Source organism: Pipistrellus kuhlii, unplaced genomic scaffold (assembly GCF_014108245.1).
Source record: "Pipistrellus kuhlii isolate mPipKuh1 unplaced genomic scaffold, mPipKuh1.p scaffold_m20_p_17, whole genome shotgun sequence".
NCBI lineage: Eukaryota > Metazoa > Chordata > Mammalia > Chiroptera > Vespertilionidae > Pipistrellus > Pipistrellus kuhlii.
In genome coordinates, this window is record NW_023425482.1 from 11,104,741 (window position 1) to 11,121,540 (window position 16,800).

Sequence of the window (16,800 nt, forward strand, 5' to 3'; positions counted from 1 at the left end):
GAATATGCCCTCTCTTAGTTTTTCTACCAGATCAATTTGGCTACTGTACTGAGAATGCAATCTAGGAGAGACAGAGGAAGCAGGAGGCCAGCTAGGAAGCTACCTCAATAATGTAGGTTACAGATGATGGTGGGCCAAAGAAGTGGTGAGCCAAGGTCAGATTCTGAATACACCTTTACACCTTTTTAAAAAATATATTTGTATTGATTTTTTTTTTTTTTAACAGAGAGGAAGGGAGAGGGATAGAGAGTTAGAAACATCTATGAGAGAGAAACATCAATCAGCTGCCTCCTGCACGCCTCCCACTGGGGATCGAGCCTGCAACCAAGGTACATGCCCTTGGCCAGAATCGAACCCGGGACCTTTCAGTCCATGGTCCAACCCTCTATCTACTGAGCCAAACCAGTCAGGGCTGGATACACTTTTAAGAGAGAGTCCTATGGATTAGATGTAAGGTGTAGGAGATACCAAGGTAACTGAAAGACTAGAAAAGCTATTACCTGAGATGGGAAAGACTCGTAGGGGCAGAGGAGAAAGCGAAAGCTCAAGAATTCTGTCTAGAATATGTAAATCTTAAGGTTAATTATTAGACTCTAAGGGAAGAAACTGAATAAACAGCTGGCTTTTTGAGCTAGCAAGACAGTAAGAGCTGGAAGTGGAGAGGAAAGAGGTCTCTTTCTCCTTTAATGCACTGCCAATTACATAGAGCCATTACCTCACTTTTCCTGCTTCTTGCCTGAACGTGAGGTTTTCCAACTGCTCAAAAGGTTTTGAGCCCCAAATCGAGTGTAGTTTCCTCCACAACAGACAGGGTAATGATCTTCCCCGACATAATTCAGTGTCTCTCTTAAAACAATGGCATACAGAAGGGGGAATCTGAGCTCTTTTTTCAGAGTAGAATCTATAGGCCAGGGATGACAGCTGATTTCAACTGTTACCTCAGTTGGAGATCATAATGGGCATCTTTCTCTCTCTTTCAAAATACATAACACAAAAGGCAAGAAAACATGACTTCTAAACAAAGATTATGTAGGATATCCACTAGGGTAGGAACTATGTTTGTCTTATTCATGGCTATCACCCTAAATGACAAACACTTGTGGAATGAAGTACTACGTCCCCTAAGCAGTGTGCTGAAGAGATAAACAACCTGGGAAGGACTAGGGTCCAACAGTCAATGAAACGCCAAAAGCAATGGGAGAGAGGGAGAGAGGGAGAGAGGGAGGGGGAGAGGGGGAGAGGGGGAGAGGGGGAGAGGGGGAGAGGGGGAGAGGGGGAGGGAGAGGGAGAGGGAGAGGGCGCGAGCGCGAGCGCACATATTAAAATACAGACTCCTGGGCCCTTTCGCTTTAACCTGGGGTGGGGAGGGTTGTCACCAAGTAGGGCTTGAGATTCTGCAAGTACTTCAGAAGATTCTAAATTTTGGGTAAAGTTTGTTGAATGCCATTCTGAAGCATTTTGGTAGAACGAGCGCACTTAATCTAACAAAGTTGGAAAACTCTTGAGTAAACTCTGATTCCCTGTGATGACCTAATTTCTTACTTCCTAGCATGCAGCTCAGTGCCTGGCTTAGAGAAGGTGCTCAAAGATATATTTGTTGAGTGAACGCACGACAAAAAAAAAACACAGCCCTTTAAAGTAATCTTCCTGTAGAACCGCACCGCTGAAGAGTTGCAACAAGGAGCATAAGAAGTAACGCGGGAGGCTGCATGGACCTAAGAGGATGGAAGCCAAGGTAGACCGAAAAATCAAAACACCCAACACTGGGCAAAAACATCAATCTAAGGATGGGCTAGCCGAGCAGGCCATCACGTGACCATTCGGAGCGGCTCAGCTATGACGCACACCTTCGTAAGTCCCGCCCCCCACAGGGGCGGATGTGAGGTCACGACCAAGCGTCATAGCCCTTTCCAGCCCCAACCGTAGTTCCAGCCCTTCGGCCTCCAGTCGAGAGCAAGCGCCAGTCCCTCGCCTTGGGGACCTGTGGCAGTCACAAAAAGTTGCCTCAGAGGCTTGGGATGTGGGATCTCAGGCCTCCCCCATCCCCTGCGGCCCGATTCCATGCCGTTAGGGGCTCTCTTACCGTCCACATCGCCAGCCGCCTCACTTCTTTCAGCTATTCCCGCCCGCTGCGCCTTCAAAGCCACCAATGGCAGTTCCCGCCGTCCAGAAGCCCCGCCCCTCGGGAGGGGGCGCAAATTTGGATTGTAGCCCCAGGGGAGGGGCCCGCGTGGGGGAAGCGGCAGAAGTGAAACTCAGCGAGCCCTCACGGCATTTTTCTCAGCAGAGGCTATTGTTTTAAATGAAGTTAAACTCAGCCACGACATCTGACTTGTTAGCTCAGCTTGATTTTTAGGATTTACCGTGCCTCTGTGGGCTGGCTCCCCCTTCAATTCCTCCCCAAATGGGCCCGCCCAAGCCGGGCGGCGCATGCGCCTCAGAGGTGGCGAGCGGCGGGGGCCGGCCCGGCGGGTCAGCTGTGGAGGGTGTAGTAGGGGCGTTCTTCTTGCAGAGCCAACCGGCTCTAGCGGGGCCCCTGGCAGCCGAACTTGGCGTGAGGCGTGTTCGCCGGTGAATTCCGCCGCAGCTCTTCTGGGGTGGCCGCGAGGAGGCGGGTGAGTCTTGGGGAGTCGGAAGAGCGCGCTCTCTCCGACCGCGGCGCCCGGCGAGGCCGCGGGACACTCGCCTGTCCCCGCTCTCGAGCGCCCCTCTGTGTCGCGTGTCCTGTCGGGACTTTCTGTTGCCTTTGGAGGTTGGGACCTGGAAGGCCGGCTCCTCGGGGCGGCCTTCTCACCTTGCGCCCGGGATTTTGTCAGAGCGGCTGCAGGGGAGTCCTGAGCTGTCCGCCCGCGGGCTCTTGCTGAGGACCTGCTAGTAGCTGAGGGCAGGCATGGCCCCGAGCTTTCCCTCTCCGGCAGCCTCTCCCGTCGCTCTGGAGCCTTCTGACCCAGGGCGGACTTCTCCCTTCCCTGAGCCTCGGCGTCCACGCCTGAAAAATGGGTATAAACCCATTGCATCGACTGTGAGAAGGGAAGTCCTTAGCACAGTGTTTGACACGGTGAGCGCTCCATACATTGCTATTGATGATGAATAGCAATAGTTTAGAATTTGCATGTAGAAGGTAAAAGCCTGTGAAGGCGCATCTCAGCTGCAGTGAAGTTGGCACCGATCCTTCTTGTGATGGGACAGTCCCGTAAGACACTCCCCATCCGTACATTTTTTCCCCCCAAGGAATGTTATATATCCCTTTTTTTGGGTTTAAAGATGACCGTGCCTGTGGTTTCACAAATAGGAGCTGTAAGTAAATCCGAGTTCTGGAAATCTTTACTTAAGTTTTTAAACGGATTAAAGAAGTTTGTGCTGGTAAAGGAATTTTGTTGTGACCCCCTTTGTCTCTCCTTTCCTATACATACAAGGCCTTTGCACTTGTTTAAGTTGATTTTAAATGAGCTTATTTTCATCCTTAAAGAAAGGTTGAGGTCTGAACCAATTTTCAAATCTATGATAGTCCTAATCTCAGCATTCAGCAGACAGTTAGTGAGCGTTTACTATGTGCAGGTATAAGGATAATTCCCTCATTAGCCTGTGTGTTCTTTGAGGTGTATGGACTAAATACCTCCACTTCTCCCCGAAAATTCAAGGCAGAGTGCTCAGCTTCTAGGAAGTGCTGATAAGTGTTCAGGGGAAGCTACAACTTGACCCATTCCTTAAGAGAGGATGTGAGGAGGTTGGGGTCCTGCAGCCCAGGGGCTGCTCTCAGTAGCAGTGGGGCACGGTCTGTACTTTGGGCATCCCAGTCACTTAGTAGCATTTGTTTAGATTTGGTCACTTTACAGCTGTGATAGGTATAAGTATTATAGGTAGGGTAGGTGGTCTACTGTTATCTGCTATGTCTGCTACCTCTGCTAAATATGGTGAATTATTTAAAATGATAGTTGGAGAAGTACTAATTTAATTGATTCCAGTTTTTTTTTTTTCCTCCTGAAATGTGAGGTTTTAAAAAAATACGTTTTAGAAATCTTTAAATACTGGTTTACAGGTTTTTCTGGAGAACAGTCTTTTCAGAGACTTGTGGTCCTGCTTTCTGCTTGTTTTAAAATGACATTAGGAGTTGCAACTGTAGTGTAAATTTATTTTTGGTGCAGCCACACAATAGCAAAATCCAAAGAAAACAAAAGTGGCATTAAAATAAAGGGGTTTCAAACTCTTTGTAATTATGGATCTGCTAAATGGTGTAATTAGGAGGCTTACTCCCTTTTCTTTATTAGTTATGTATCGCTTTACTCTTGGTTTATTTCCTGAAATTGTGCCATCTAGTGGTTAAAATCTTCTATCGTAGAATACTCATGAGGAATATTTTACCTCAAAAGTCTTGGTAAAATAAGGTAAAGGAGTACATATAATATGACTAATTTTTATATTGTCAGTGAGAGTACCCTACTGCTTCTGCCCGCCCAGGTTACCTCTAAATAAAAGTTAAAATTGCTTTTTAATATGCCTACTAGCAAGTTATCAAAACATCAAATTGTCACAGCTGAACAATTTTTAAAATTTCAGCTGACTATTTTGGTATCAATGTTTAAAGTTAAGGAAGTGGGTGGAGTTGGCATGGGGAGGGAAGTTTTGTAACTGTGACAAGTTTAACCTTTCTAATGTTCTCTAAATTCCAGTGGGACTGGTTTTGTTCTTTAAATGAAGTCCCCCTCTTTGTCACTGCAAACATCCATGCATGAAGGCTTATCACAAAGGAATATTCCATTCCCCTTTATTCCAGTGGTGCAGCTGATGTTCATAAGTACTTTGACACTACCCTTTTGAAATTGTTTTTTGTATTTTAGTAGTAATAGGTGTTTGTCATGTGAGTGTAAATTTTGTTTTTGGAATTGGCTTAAAGTCATTTAATTGTGAGTTTAGATTTGAGAAGAAACTTAAGAATGTGATGCCAGAATATACTCTATGGCATCCTTAACTGATGTAGCCAGTCCCTTTTGGGCATGTTTGGACAATAACCAAGAGCTTCATTGTTGGACAGCTCCATGAAGATGACTGCCTCTGTAATTTCCACCTTTTGGTTTATAGTCCTGTTCTTGGAAACACCTCAGAGTACATTCAGTTTAACCTTTTCTATTATGTGACAGGGCATTTCAGATAAACAAATAATACTTTACATATGTCACACACACTGTTCACTGTTTCAGAGAGTCTCGTATATGTCATTTTAAACCTTATGACAACACGGAGGTATAGGTTATGAGTTGATTCCCTTTTAAGAAAGAAGAGACTTAGGTCTCATATCAAGTAGACAAAGTTATATAACTTGTGAATAACTGAGTCCACAATTTTTGTTTTCAAAAGATTTCTTCCATCAAATCCATTGTTTGTCCAACTTAACCAAGTTGTACCTTTAGTCTGTCTCCTCTGTTGGGGACTCCCCTACATTGGTAAATATTGCCAATTTCACTCATGGTTTTCTGTTTAAATTCAGTGTCAGAACCATCACCATCCTGAGCACTCTCCTCAGGAATATTCAAATTGTAAATATTCTGTACATAGCTGAGGAGAATGAGTATAAGAGGATGAGTAACTCTTTTTCTTGTTGTAGACAGACCCTTTATTTCTAATAATACAGGATAATATTACCAGTATATTGACTTCTTTGGAAACTAGGTCCAGAATTAGTGCCTGTTGAACTTGTAGCCAAAAGGCTATTTGGGAAATAGTAGTTTTTCTGAGTTTATTTAATTCACAAACTCCTGGGAAGATATATCTTTTCTATTTTGAATGTGGGAAAAATATGTTGTGATAAGAGATTAACTGCTATTTACTTTGTAATTGGGGCTTAGTTTTGCCATGGAAATGTGGGTAATGTATATTTTGATCCACAAAAAGGCATTTACTTAAGATTCAACTGAATTTTCAAAGGCACTTCCTATAGTTATTGGGTGGGTTATTAGACTTGTGCTTAGCACATAGTGCTTTTTTTTTTTTTAAGATATATTCTATTGACTTTTTTTACAGAGAGAAAGGGAGAGTGATAGAGAGTTAGAAACATCGATGAGAGAAGAAATAAGTGAAGCAGAAATCAGATAACTGATACTAGACATAACAGTGTAGTGTTTTCAGTCTGGCTTTTTTTTCATTTAGCTTAGTGCTTTTGAGGTTCATCCACGTTGGCCCTTGTGTCAGTTAATTTATTTTAATTGAGAAATAGCATTCTATTGTGTAAATATACTATATTTGTTTATCCAGTTACTTGGTTATTGGACATTTGGATTGTTTCCAGTCTTGGCTATTATAAATAATGTTGTGAACATGCACATACATATCTTTGTATGGATATACAAGATGGGGCGAAAGTAGGTTTTCAGTTATATATTAATAAATAGTATAAGAATAAACTGTGTTTCATGTTACTCACAACTGTAAACCTACTTTTGCCCCACTCTGTACATTGGGTTTTAATTTCTTTTGAATAGATTCTTAGGAATGTAATTTCCATGTCATGTGATTAGTTTGCATTTAACTTATTAAGACACTGCCAATTATCTTCCAAATTATCTGTACTGCTTTACATTCTCCAGAGCAATGCATGAGATCCATTTTTCCCACATTCTAACCAGTGCTTGGTATTGTCTGACTTTTTGATGTAGTTATTTTGGTAGATATATAGTGATATCTCATTGTGGTTTTAATTTGCCTTTCCCTAATGACGAATGGTGTTCAGCATCTTTTCAAGTGCTTAACTAACTAGTCCTATACTACCTTCAGTGAAATACCTATTCAAATCTTTTGTCCATTATTGGACCCATTTAAAACATTGGATTGTGTGTAAGCGTTCTTTATTTTATTCTAGATATAAGTTCCTTATATGATTTACAAATATTTTTTCTTAGTCTGTGGCTTGTAGTAGATTTTATTTTTTAGAGGAGTTTTAGGCTGGCAGCCAAATTGAGCAAAAGTAGAGAGGTCCCATATACTTTTTGCCTCCACACACAACTTTCCTCACTATCAACATCCCCCATCAGAGTTAATATGTTTATTACAGTTGATGAATCTAAATTGTGGCATGCTTTTTAATTTTCTTAAAGGTGTTTTCGAATTGAGAAACTTTTTAATTTTGATGAGTTTTTTTCTTTTATGGATTGTGCTTTTTATGTATGTAAAAACTCTTTGCCCAATCTAAGGTCATAATTTTCTGTTATGTTTTCTTTCTTAGAACTTTTAAAAGATTAAAACAATTAATTGGTTCTTCCTTTCTGTAATCTTTCCCGAGTTAAAAAGAATTGGTTTAAAAAAGACAATAGGTATATAGTGATACATAACTGTAGTACACCTCAATATAATGCTTTTCCTTTGACTGTTGCTGCTAATTTTTTTTGTGAATGAACCAGTTAAACCAATTTCAGAGATTTCAGCTTCTTGTTTTCATTGTAATAATAGCATTTTATGAGTATATATACTAAATTAAAAAAAATTATATCCCATCTGCTTGTTGTTTCTTTTCATTGTTTAGTTAGATTTTCCTAGCCAGATGTTAGGAAGAAAGCAGTCTATATAAATTCACACTAATGTGAGATGACTGATTTTCCCTTTAATACTCTCAGATATATACACATTTTAAAAAGATTAATATGCCAGTTTTTTTAATTGGTAGAATTTCATCTGAACAGAATGAGTTGTAATCAGTTCTGGAATGTGGGGTTTATTAACATAGGCAAGCTGTTTCTGCTTGAGTGCTTATTTCTAGGATCTGTTCTATTGAGGAATCCTGCTTTTTTTCTGAACCTGCATGTTCTCTCAACTCTACTGATAAGTTACTGAATCTGTTAAACCTTTGGATAAGGAACTTGAGGCTCAAGTTTAATAATTTGCCTGAGGTCAATATTCTTTTCTGATAAAGGTTCTTACTAAAAATGTGAAAATAGTTGTAGGTCACATTAACAAATAAAGTCACAGACATTCAAGACACTCTTGTATCCACAGGTTGCTCTGCTGTCCTCCATCACCTTCTCCTAAAGATGCATCCTGACTTATCTCCACACTTGCACACTGAAGAATGCAACGCCTTGATTAACTTACTTAAGGAATGTCACAAAAATGTAAGAGTTCAGAAAAAATACCCTAAAGTACATATGAAGCTTAGGTACAACACACTGATGTAATTTAAATGTTATATCCACTAATGGAAGGGAACAGTAATGTCTTAGCTTAGTAAAGACTAACAACTGATGCTATGATTTTTTTTTTATAAAACACTTTCTTTTATGATTAGTAAAAATCAAGGATGAAAGTTTGTTAGAGATCTTTTGAAATGATATGTATTAATTAGAATCCATATTCTTACAATAAAATACTTTTCCTAATTACAGGGCACTAGAACAATATGTTCAGCCCTGATTCTTCTGATTATAATGGAATTAATCTAAGATTTCCTGTTCCTTGATGTATACCATTCTGTGTTTAAAGGAAATTGAAACATTTTTATAATTAGATATTAATTTAAATTATGATTGGCCTAATTTGACAAATTTACTCGTTAGTGGAATGTAAGTAAAATTCCATGGTTAAAAACAAAATAGAAAACCTATTTTTGGAATGCATTAAGTTGAGTTGATATTTTTACAGATGTTGAATATGTAGCTTTTTCCATATATCTGATGCATGAGATAGTTATAAGGGTCATTTGTGTTATTTTTTAACTTTGCATGATGCATTATTTTCCTCATGATATTTTTAAACTATAGACATACCAAATTATAATAGTAGTAAAAGTGATTTAAATGAGCAAAATTTTAAGACTGAAAGTAAGGTAGTAAGTAAAATCCATGACCTGTGAAGTCATGTATTTTTAATGGTTCAAAGAATTTGTTGATAATAGTAGGCAAACTATTTTTGGCATTCATTTAAATCAATAATTGATATTGTAAGTCTTAACTTTAGCCATTGTATGTACTATCACATGGTAGTACTATCTCTTTTGGTTTTAAATTATATTTCCCTAATGGCTATTGATTTTGAGTATCTTTTCCTTTGCTGATTAGCCATTTATATAAATCTTCTACCAGTATTTAAAAAATTGAGTTCTTTGTCTAATTATTGAGTTGCCAGAGTTACTTTTGTTGTTGAGCATACTTATCTTTTGTCTAATAAGTGTATTGTGAATATTTTCTCCATCTGCAGCATCCTTTTTCATTTTCCTGAGTGTGTTTCTGAGAGAAATTTGTAAATTTGATGAAGTCTAATTTACCAGTTTTTTCTTTTGTTTGTATTTTTTTATGTTCTATGGGTCTTATATATTTCCTGGTTGCAAAGATTTTCTATTTTTTGTGTGTGAGGAAGTTTCACATTTAGGTTTGTGATTTATATCATGTTTTAATTTTTGTGTATGGTGTGAAGTATGAGTCAGTTTCTTTCCCTATTATTCCAACATAACTTATTTATTTATTTATTTATTATTTCCCCACTAAATTTTCTTGGTGCCTTTGTAAAAATCAGCCAACCATTTGTGAGTGGGTCTATTTCTTGGGCTCTCTGTTCTGTTCCACTGAAATATACGTATATATCTATTCTTAACACCAGTTAATTCCGAAGTTGTCTTTGCTGAGGCCGAGTGGTCCCTGGACTCTTTTGTATTCTTTTCTGTCTTAATTCACTTTCCACGTTGCATCTAGAGTGATCTCTCAAATCTAAGTTTAATCATTATTCCACTTTAAAGGCTTCCTTTGTCTGTAGAATAAAATATTCCTTTCTTAGTTTGTGTTGCAAGATTTTCATGAAACTGGCCCCTACTTATCTTGTGGGCTTCACCACTGTCCTGCTCCTCTATTCTCCCCCTCATTCCTGTGTGTTCTTTCTGCAGTTGTACTGGAACATGTTTCTGTCTTATAAGCCTTTGCACTTGCTTTTTCCTTTGCTTGACTAAGAACCTTTCTTGAAATCTTCACTTCACACTTATTATCTTCTAGGTTTTATTCAGATTAATTTATCATTTCCTCTTCCTTCTTTCCTGGCCTAGATTCTCTTGGGATAATCACTCTGCACTCCCATAACACCATACATAATACATTTCCTACTTTATGGCAGTTGTTCTCACACTTTTTGTTCTCAGGACTCCTTAACACTTTTGTTATCAAAGGACCACAAAAACTTTGTTTATATGGACTATATCAAATTAATTTAGAAATTAAAAAAAAGTGACATTGCTTTTCCATTTTTACAATTCTTTTTAATGTCTGACTTAGTAGAATAGAGCTGGATTCTCATATCTGCTTCTACATTCAATCTGTGATGATGTTACACTTCTTGTAGTCTCTGGAAAATTGCACTGCACCCTTGTTAGAGAATAAAAGTGAACAAAACAAATAAGATTTTTGATTATTAGGAAAATAGTTTTTACCTTATGCATCTCCTAGAAAGGTCTTGGGAACTCCTGGATATTCCTGGACTATACTTTACAAACCATTGCTTTATAACAATCACTTCATTATTTGTCTCCTCCCTTTGACTATGTGCAATGAGAGTAGGGCCCAGGTTCACCTTGCTTACTACTGTATCCTTCTAGTGCCTGGAACATTGTTTTCCAGAAATTGATTGATTGACTGATTGATTTACTTATTCAATCAGTTACTTAGCTGGTTTAGTTCTCTAGAAATAGACATTAGGCAAATGCTATGTGTATACAAGACAATTGTACATGGACATGTCTTTTACCAATTCCACTTGGGCATTTTGGATTTTTCACATAATGTCACAAGAGTATAATTCTTATTTGGGCTTAATATTGAGGTAAAAACAAAATTATAAATTAGTTTTTTTTCTTGGATTTTTAAAATAAGATGTATGTATATGGGATGGAATAAATATAAGCTGAACTATGAAATATTGCCTTGCATTGTAAAAGTCTAATCCTTTCTGTTATTTCTATTTGACTAGAGGGGTGTGAAGCTGCATTGTCCCTGCTTATTTGTATTTAAGTAAAATACACAGGAAATATTTATTCTGAAGAGGTCATTAGGTGGCCAGTAGGAGCTCTTAGCCTATCTTAAATACTTGCCAGAAAAACTGACCATTTTCCAATGTGGACCAGAAAAGCATACTTAAAGTGGTAATGAATTAGGAAAAAAAAGTAATAGCATGAGGCATAGCTTACTAATTATGAGTTGCCTGGTTTTCATGAGAGTCTTAATTAGAAAGAAAAGGAAAAGATGTACTTATTATTTATGGCATTATAGGAAATCACCATGTTCTCCAATCTACCCTTAAAAATTATGACATGTAAGCACACTAGATATGGCCCTGCTAAAATTCAGCTTCTTGACTTCAGTCTTCATCTTAATCTGCTTTGGAACATACTTTTTGCCATGATAATAGTTATAGGACTTGAACCCACTAGGAGATACTTATTTTTGCTTTTCAAACCAAGTAGACTGAACTTCAGACATAGATTTCATTATATGTATTGTGAATTAGTGACTTATTTATGTGGCCCATGTAGGCCATCTAATAACTGTTCCGTGTTTTGGATTTGATAACATTTTGAATGGAGTCAAATGAGGAAATGACTTTGGCACCAAGCATTTATTTAGTAGCTCTTCTACATGACAGTGTGTTTGCTAGTGAAGGAAATTGTGTTAATATGGCCACACTGCTCTTTGACATTGCTCCCTGTAATGGAGAATGGATTATATATGATTTTAACATGCCTTTAAAGAAGGAGGTATTAGGAAATAAAATTGTTTACATACTGTCACTGAGATTTTGGCAAGTAAATAGACTTCCAGTTTATCAAGGGAAAGTTTGTTTTTTGTTTCAAACCTTAGAGCATTTATCCCTTTTTTAAAGAAAGGCCAGGATAAACTTGTTTATTTGTATATTTTATACTTGGGATTTAATTATTTGATTATTAGCAAAGTGACACATTAAACCCATAGAATTTAAATGCTAAGAATAAGCATTTAATTTCTATGTGCCAGAGAACATAGCCTATTATGGGATGAAATATTTTAACCCTTTTCTTCCTTTTAGCACAGCATTCTGAAATTTTTTGGTCATTGCAATGACCTTGATCGGGAGATGAGAAAATGCTTGAAGAATGAGGTAAGAAAAGTGTCAAAAGGATGGAAATCGTTCAACAATAGAAAAAAACATTTTAAAACAGTATTATATATTACCGCTGTTATTAACTCCCTTCCCCCTCCCCCCCCAATTTTAGTATAACATAGTAAAATAGACTTTATATGTATATCTATAACCTAGGGCAGAAATGGAAGCCTCTTCTGGGACAATTTTAGAATACTGCTGTTGTTTGGCATGCATATAAATGAAACAACCTCCTTTTTATAATCCTTGTAATTCCTCTGGATGAATTTTAAAGTTTAGGAAGTTGCCTTTGTACGCTATATGATTGTCTATGCCAGTGTTTCCCAACCTTCTCTCATGATGAGAATCACCTGGTGGAGTTGTTAAAACACAGATTCCTGAATCCCAACTAAGAAGTGCTAAACTAGAATTTTTGGGAACATATAGGTAAAATTGTATACTTAACTAGTGCTCTAAGACAGATTTTATATACAGAGCACTAAGTTAGGTATGCAATTTTACCTATATGTTCCCAAAAATTCTAGTTTAGCACTTCTTAGTTGGGATTCAGGAATCTGTGTTTTAACAACTCCACCAGGTGATTCTCATCATGAGAGAAGGTTGGGAAACACTGGTCTATGCTATATACCTGAAACTAATAAAAAAATAATATTGAATATAAACTGTAATTGAAAGAAAAAGATGTAGTGGTAAAAGAGGATTCTCTTCATTGGAATTTGATCTATAATTTAGTTTTTTAATAAAAGATATGTCAGTCAGCATTTGGCTACAGCAGGTAACTAAAACTCTCTGGACCTCAGTTTCCTTTATAACATGGTGAGGCTGGACTTAGGCTCTTGACAGCTTTAAAATTTTGAATTTCTTTATAATTATGGCATATATAAACCATAGGGATCTAGTTTGACTTATTTGGAAAGACAAATTTTCTGAACCCAATTTTAGGCCAAGATTTGAATTTGGGCACATAGTCAAAATACCTAATTCATTGTATTTTTATAGGCACTACTAACCAAGCAAAGTGCATTTTAAATATTTGAAAATAAATTTAATATTATTTTTGTCTCGAACATCAGGTATTTTATGTCTAGAACCTTTAAAAATCTATAACTACTAAAAATCTGCCTTCCAATTTTCTGTATCTTTGAAATCCCCCGCGCCGCCCCCCCCCCCCCCCCCATTAGCCTTACAATAAAAGGCTAATTTGCAAATTGTCCCCTTGGGAGTGTGCTGACCACTAGGTGGTGGCACAGAATGAAGGCTCTCTTTTGTCCCTCTTACTTGTGTTTTGTTTGGTTTTTGATTAATTGACCTTCCATTCTATCTGTGTTATTCAGTAGAGTTTTGTGAATAACATTATATTCATCCTTTTCTCTCTTTTTTTATTCAGGAACCATTTTGACTCGCTTTGGCAATAATCTTAACATATATTTTAATATAGACTATATTATAATTTGCTCTATGCTTATTTTATTGATTTGCTACAAAGTATTATCTTCAGAAGACTTACTCTTAAGACCCTTCTCTCAGCCTAATTGTTAGAGACATGTGATTAAAAATATCAAGCATTTTTCTCAGAGCATATATCTATTTGTCCATGTTCTGGAAGTTTTTTTCTCCCCTAAATGTATTTTTATATATTTTTATATATTTTTTTGATCAAGTCCAAAGTCTAGCATGCTCCCCATCAAACTGTGACCTCCTGGTTCATAGGTCGACACCCAACCACTGAGCCACATCAGCCAGGACCCTTAAAATTTTTAAAGCAATAAAACACACTTTTCCCTTAACAATGTTAAGAGGAAAATTAATCTATGGCAGATAAAAGGAATGGTTTTCATTAAAGGGACCTGGTGTTTCATCTATAATTTGAAGAGGCCCTTTGATGGGAAAGGAAAAAAAGTTTGAAACTATCACTCCAGGAGATATGTTAGAACCCTTCAATCAAAACTTTGGACTTAGAAAACTTCTTAAAGGTTATCTAACCCAACCCCTTATGTTTGAGGTTACTTGAGTCACACCAGGAGTCAGGGGAGGGGATCCAATCAAGTCTTGGTTAACTCTGTCACTAATCATTTGTTTCTGTGACCTCTTTCCATATTTCTGTTTCCTAAAAGATTTTGATGTCCAACAGTTCACATATACTCAATTTTCTCCCCTCTGCCTAGGTATTCTTCATTCACCTTTAAAATATGTCTGTATTTGTATATCCTATCTAACAAGGAGGGAATATGCTAATTGACTGTCACACACTCACAAAGATAGCGTTGCCCACAGCCAATAAGGAGGGATTATGCTAATCACTGCCACGCCCTCAAAGATGTTGGCACCCTCAGCCACAAGGTGGCGGCACCCAGTCCCCTCAGACCTGTCAGGGCAGCAGGCACACGGCACGGCTGGGCTTACCACCAGGGAGGTCCGGCTGCTCCGCATGCCTGCCTCCAGAGTCCCCTAGTCCCCGTAGCCCTCCAGCCGCCCAGGGCCAGGGCCAGCCCAGGGCCTAGACAAGCCTCAGATGGCAGTTGCCAGCTGCCCAGGGCTGCCCGAGGCTCAGTTAACCAGGGCTGGCCAAGGCTTGCGCTGCCACACGTGGCAGCAGCAGAGGTGTGATGGGGGTATCGCCTTCCTCTGATCACTGGTTTGCCTCCTGCCCCTGAGGACTCCCGGACTGTGAAAGGGGGCAGGCTGGGCTGAGGGATGCCCCCCCTTTCAGTGCATGAATTTTCATGGACTGGGCCTGTAGTATATTATAAGCCTCTACATATATACATATAAGAACACTTAAATTCAAGTTTCTCTGCTTTAAATAAATGCTTTTTAAAGTGCTACACTCTGTATGTCCTGTTATTTGTAACCTACTAGCTAGATCAGAATACTAGATTGAAAACATTTAAGGTTAAAAGTGCATTTAGATCCACCTGATTACAGAAACAGAATTTGGGGAGATTTGATTCATGACTGTTCATGATGAAAAAATCCTGGGACATTCAGCTGACTATAAGTTTCTATATGAATCAATAGGATAATATGGTTGCTAAGTACCAGTTACTCTTAAAAAAAAATATATATATATATATATACACACACACACACACACACACACATATATAGTTTATTGATTTCAGAGAGGAAGGGAGAGGGAGAGAGAGATAGAAACATCAATGAATCATTGATCAGCTGCCTCCTGCATGCCCCCTACTGGGAATTGAATCCACAACCTAGGCATATGCCCTGACTGGGAATCAAACTGTGACCTCCTGGTTCATAGGTTGACGCTTAACCACTGAGCCACGCTGGCCAGGTGAGTCAGTTACCCTTGATAATATTTATAGAAATGTAATGTGTTCAGGTCATAATAACTAGTAGGCCCATTGTAGTTCACATCTGTCAGACTACTTCTAGAGCACTTTATTTAATTCTGATTGTGATACTTTTTTTAAGTAGTATTGATATTAAAGTACTTCATAAAAGGTGCTTTATAGAGAAGATATTAGAAAACAGAAGCCATGTTCTGTGAACAGTTGTAGAAACCAGTGGTATTCAGCTTGCAAAAGAGATTGTGAATGGGTTATCTGTAATCAGTTACTTGAAAGACTGTAACAGGCAAGAAGAAATGAGGATAGCGGGATAATTTACTGGTTCAACATAAAAACTTGGGAACAGTTATTTGAACAATAATTAAGTACAATAGATAGCAAGCTCCTTATAACTACAATAGAAGTGTTCAACCAGTGGTTGGAAATTAGATTGTGAGTTTCTGGAGAATAGGGACAAAACCCATTTGTCTTAAATATTTACTGAATTCATATTTTGAGAGGAAATTAATTCAGTAAAGACTAAAGCATCTGTTAGGATGTGAATACTGTTCTGTAGTGAATGAACTTGTACTAGATAGCCTCTAAAGTCACTGTTTTCAATCTCAGATTCAGGGAAATAAAAGACAAGAGCTTTGTTAGCAAAACCATTTTTATTCTGCAAATATTTTATTTAATTGATATAAATGGTAATATAATCTACTTTTTTCTCCCCCTTCCTTTTATTTTCCAGTACATGGAAAAGAGGACCAAGAGCAGGGAGCTTGGCAATGCGATGCGAAAGAGACTTTCAAATCCTCCAGAGGAATCTGAAACATAAATTATATTATTACTGGATACCTTGGCTGAGAGAAGATCTGAAGACTCTTGGTTGATAAACCAAAAGAATCCTATCTCATTTGGTCTCCAGAATCTTTTGAATTGCAAGTGACCCATGAGAAATCGAGACATGGAGAAATAGAGAAACACTGGATTCAGAATATTTGTTGGGCAGAGCCTTTAGTACTCTGATTCCTTTACCAACACACCTGACTTTTAATGTGTTTCTTTACTTTGCCTACAGCCATTTAACATTTGAGTAATTTATCACGCTCAATAAAATAATTGACTTTACTCATATTTTCTCTGTTCTTTTAGACTCTCCTGGAATTAGAGAAAAATGGTCCCATTAGACTTTTCCTTTTGACAACATGGCAATTCTAGAGCTTAAACATAGATGATACAAGCTATGGCTCAGTGGTTAAGCGTCAACCTGTGTATCAGAAGTCATGGTTTGTTCCAGGTCAAGCCATATGCCTGGGTTTTGGGCTAGATCCCCAGTAGGGGACATGCAGGAGGCAGCCAATAGATTTTCCCCTCTCATTAATGTATGTATTTCTCCCTCCCTCTT

General features: G+C 38.1%; 2 protein-coding genes across 10 annotated transcripts in view; one reads left to right on the top strand and one right to left on the bottom strand.

Moving 5' to 3' along the window:
• Positions 1-2,622, bottom strand: part of CENPN (centromere protein N) — a 21,493-nt gene extending 18,871 nt beyond the window's left edge. For 2 of the 3 annotated variants that reach the window (XM_036441356.2, XM_036441355.2), the window contains exon 1: positions 2,084-2,622. The gene's annotated coding sequence lies outside the window, so the exon portion shown is untranslated. Of the gene's footprint in view, positions 1-1,715; positions 1,741-2,083 lie in introns of those variants that run through there. The other variant, XM_036441354.2, reaches the window with a different exon arrangement.
• CMC2 (C-X9-C motif containing 2) overlaps positions 1-16,529 on the top strand; it is a 25,923-nt gene extending 9,394 nt beyond the window's left edge. Inside the window, exons 3-6 of one of the 7 annotated variants that reach the window (XM_045582667.1) lie at positions 77-86; positions 7,984-8,099; positions 12,025-12,096; positions 16,144-16,529. In XM_045582667.1, coding sequence (XP_045438623.1) covers positions 77-86; positions 7,984-8,099; positions 12,025-12,096; positions 16,144-16,230 — 285 coding nt within the window. In that variant the 3' untranslated portion in view covers positions 16,231-16,529. Of the gene's footprint in view, positions 1-76; positions 87-2,469; positions 2,616-2,645; positions 3,059-6,476; positions 6,508-7,983; positions 8,100-12,024; positions 12,103-16,143 lie in introns of those variants that run through there. The other 6 variants (XM_045582668.1, XM_036441359.2, XM_045582665.1 and 3 more) reach the window with 6 other exon arrangements.
• The last annotated feature ends 271 nt before the right edge of the window (positions 16,530-16,800 follow it).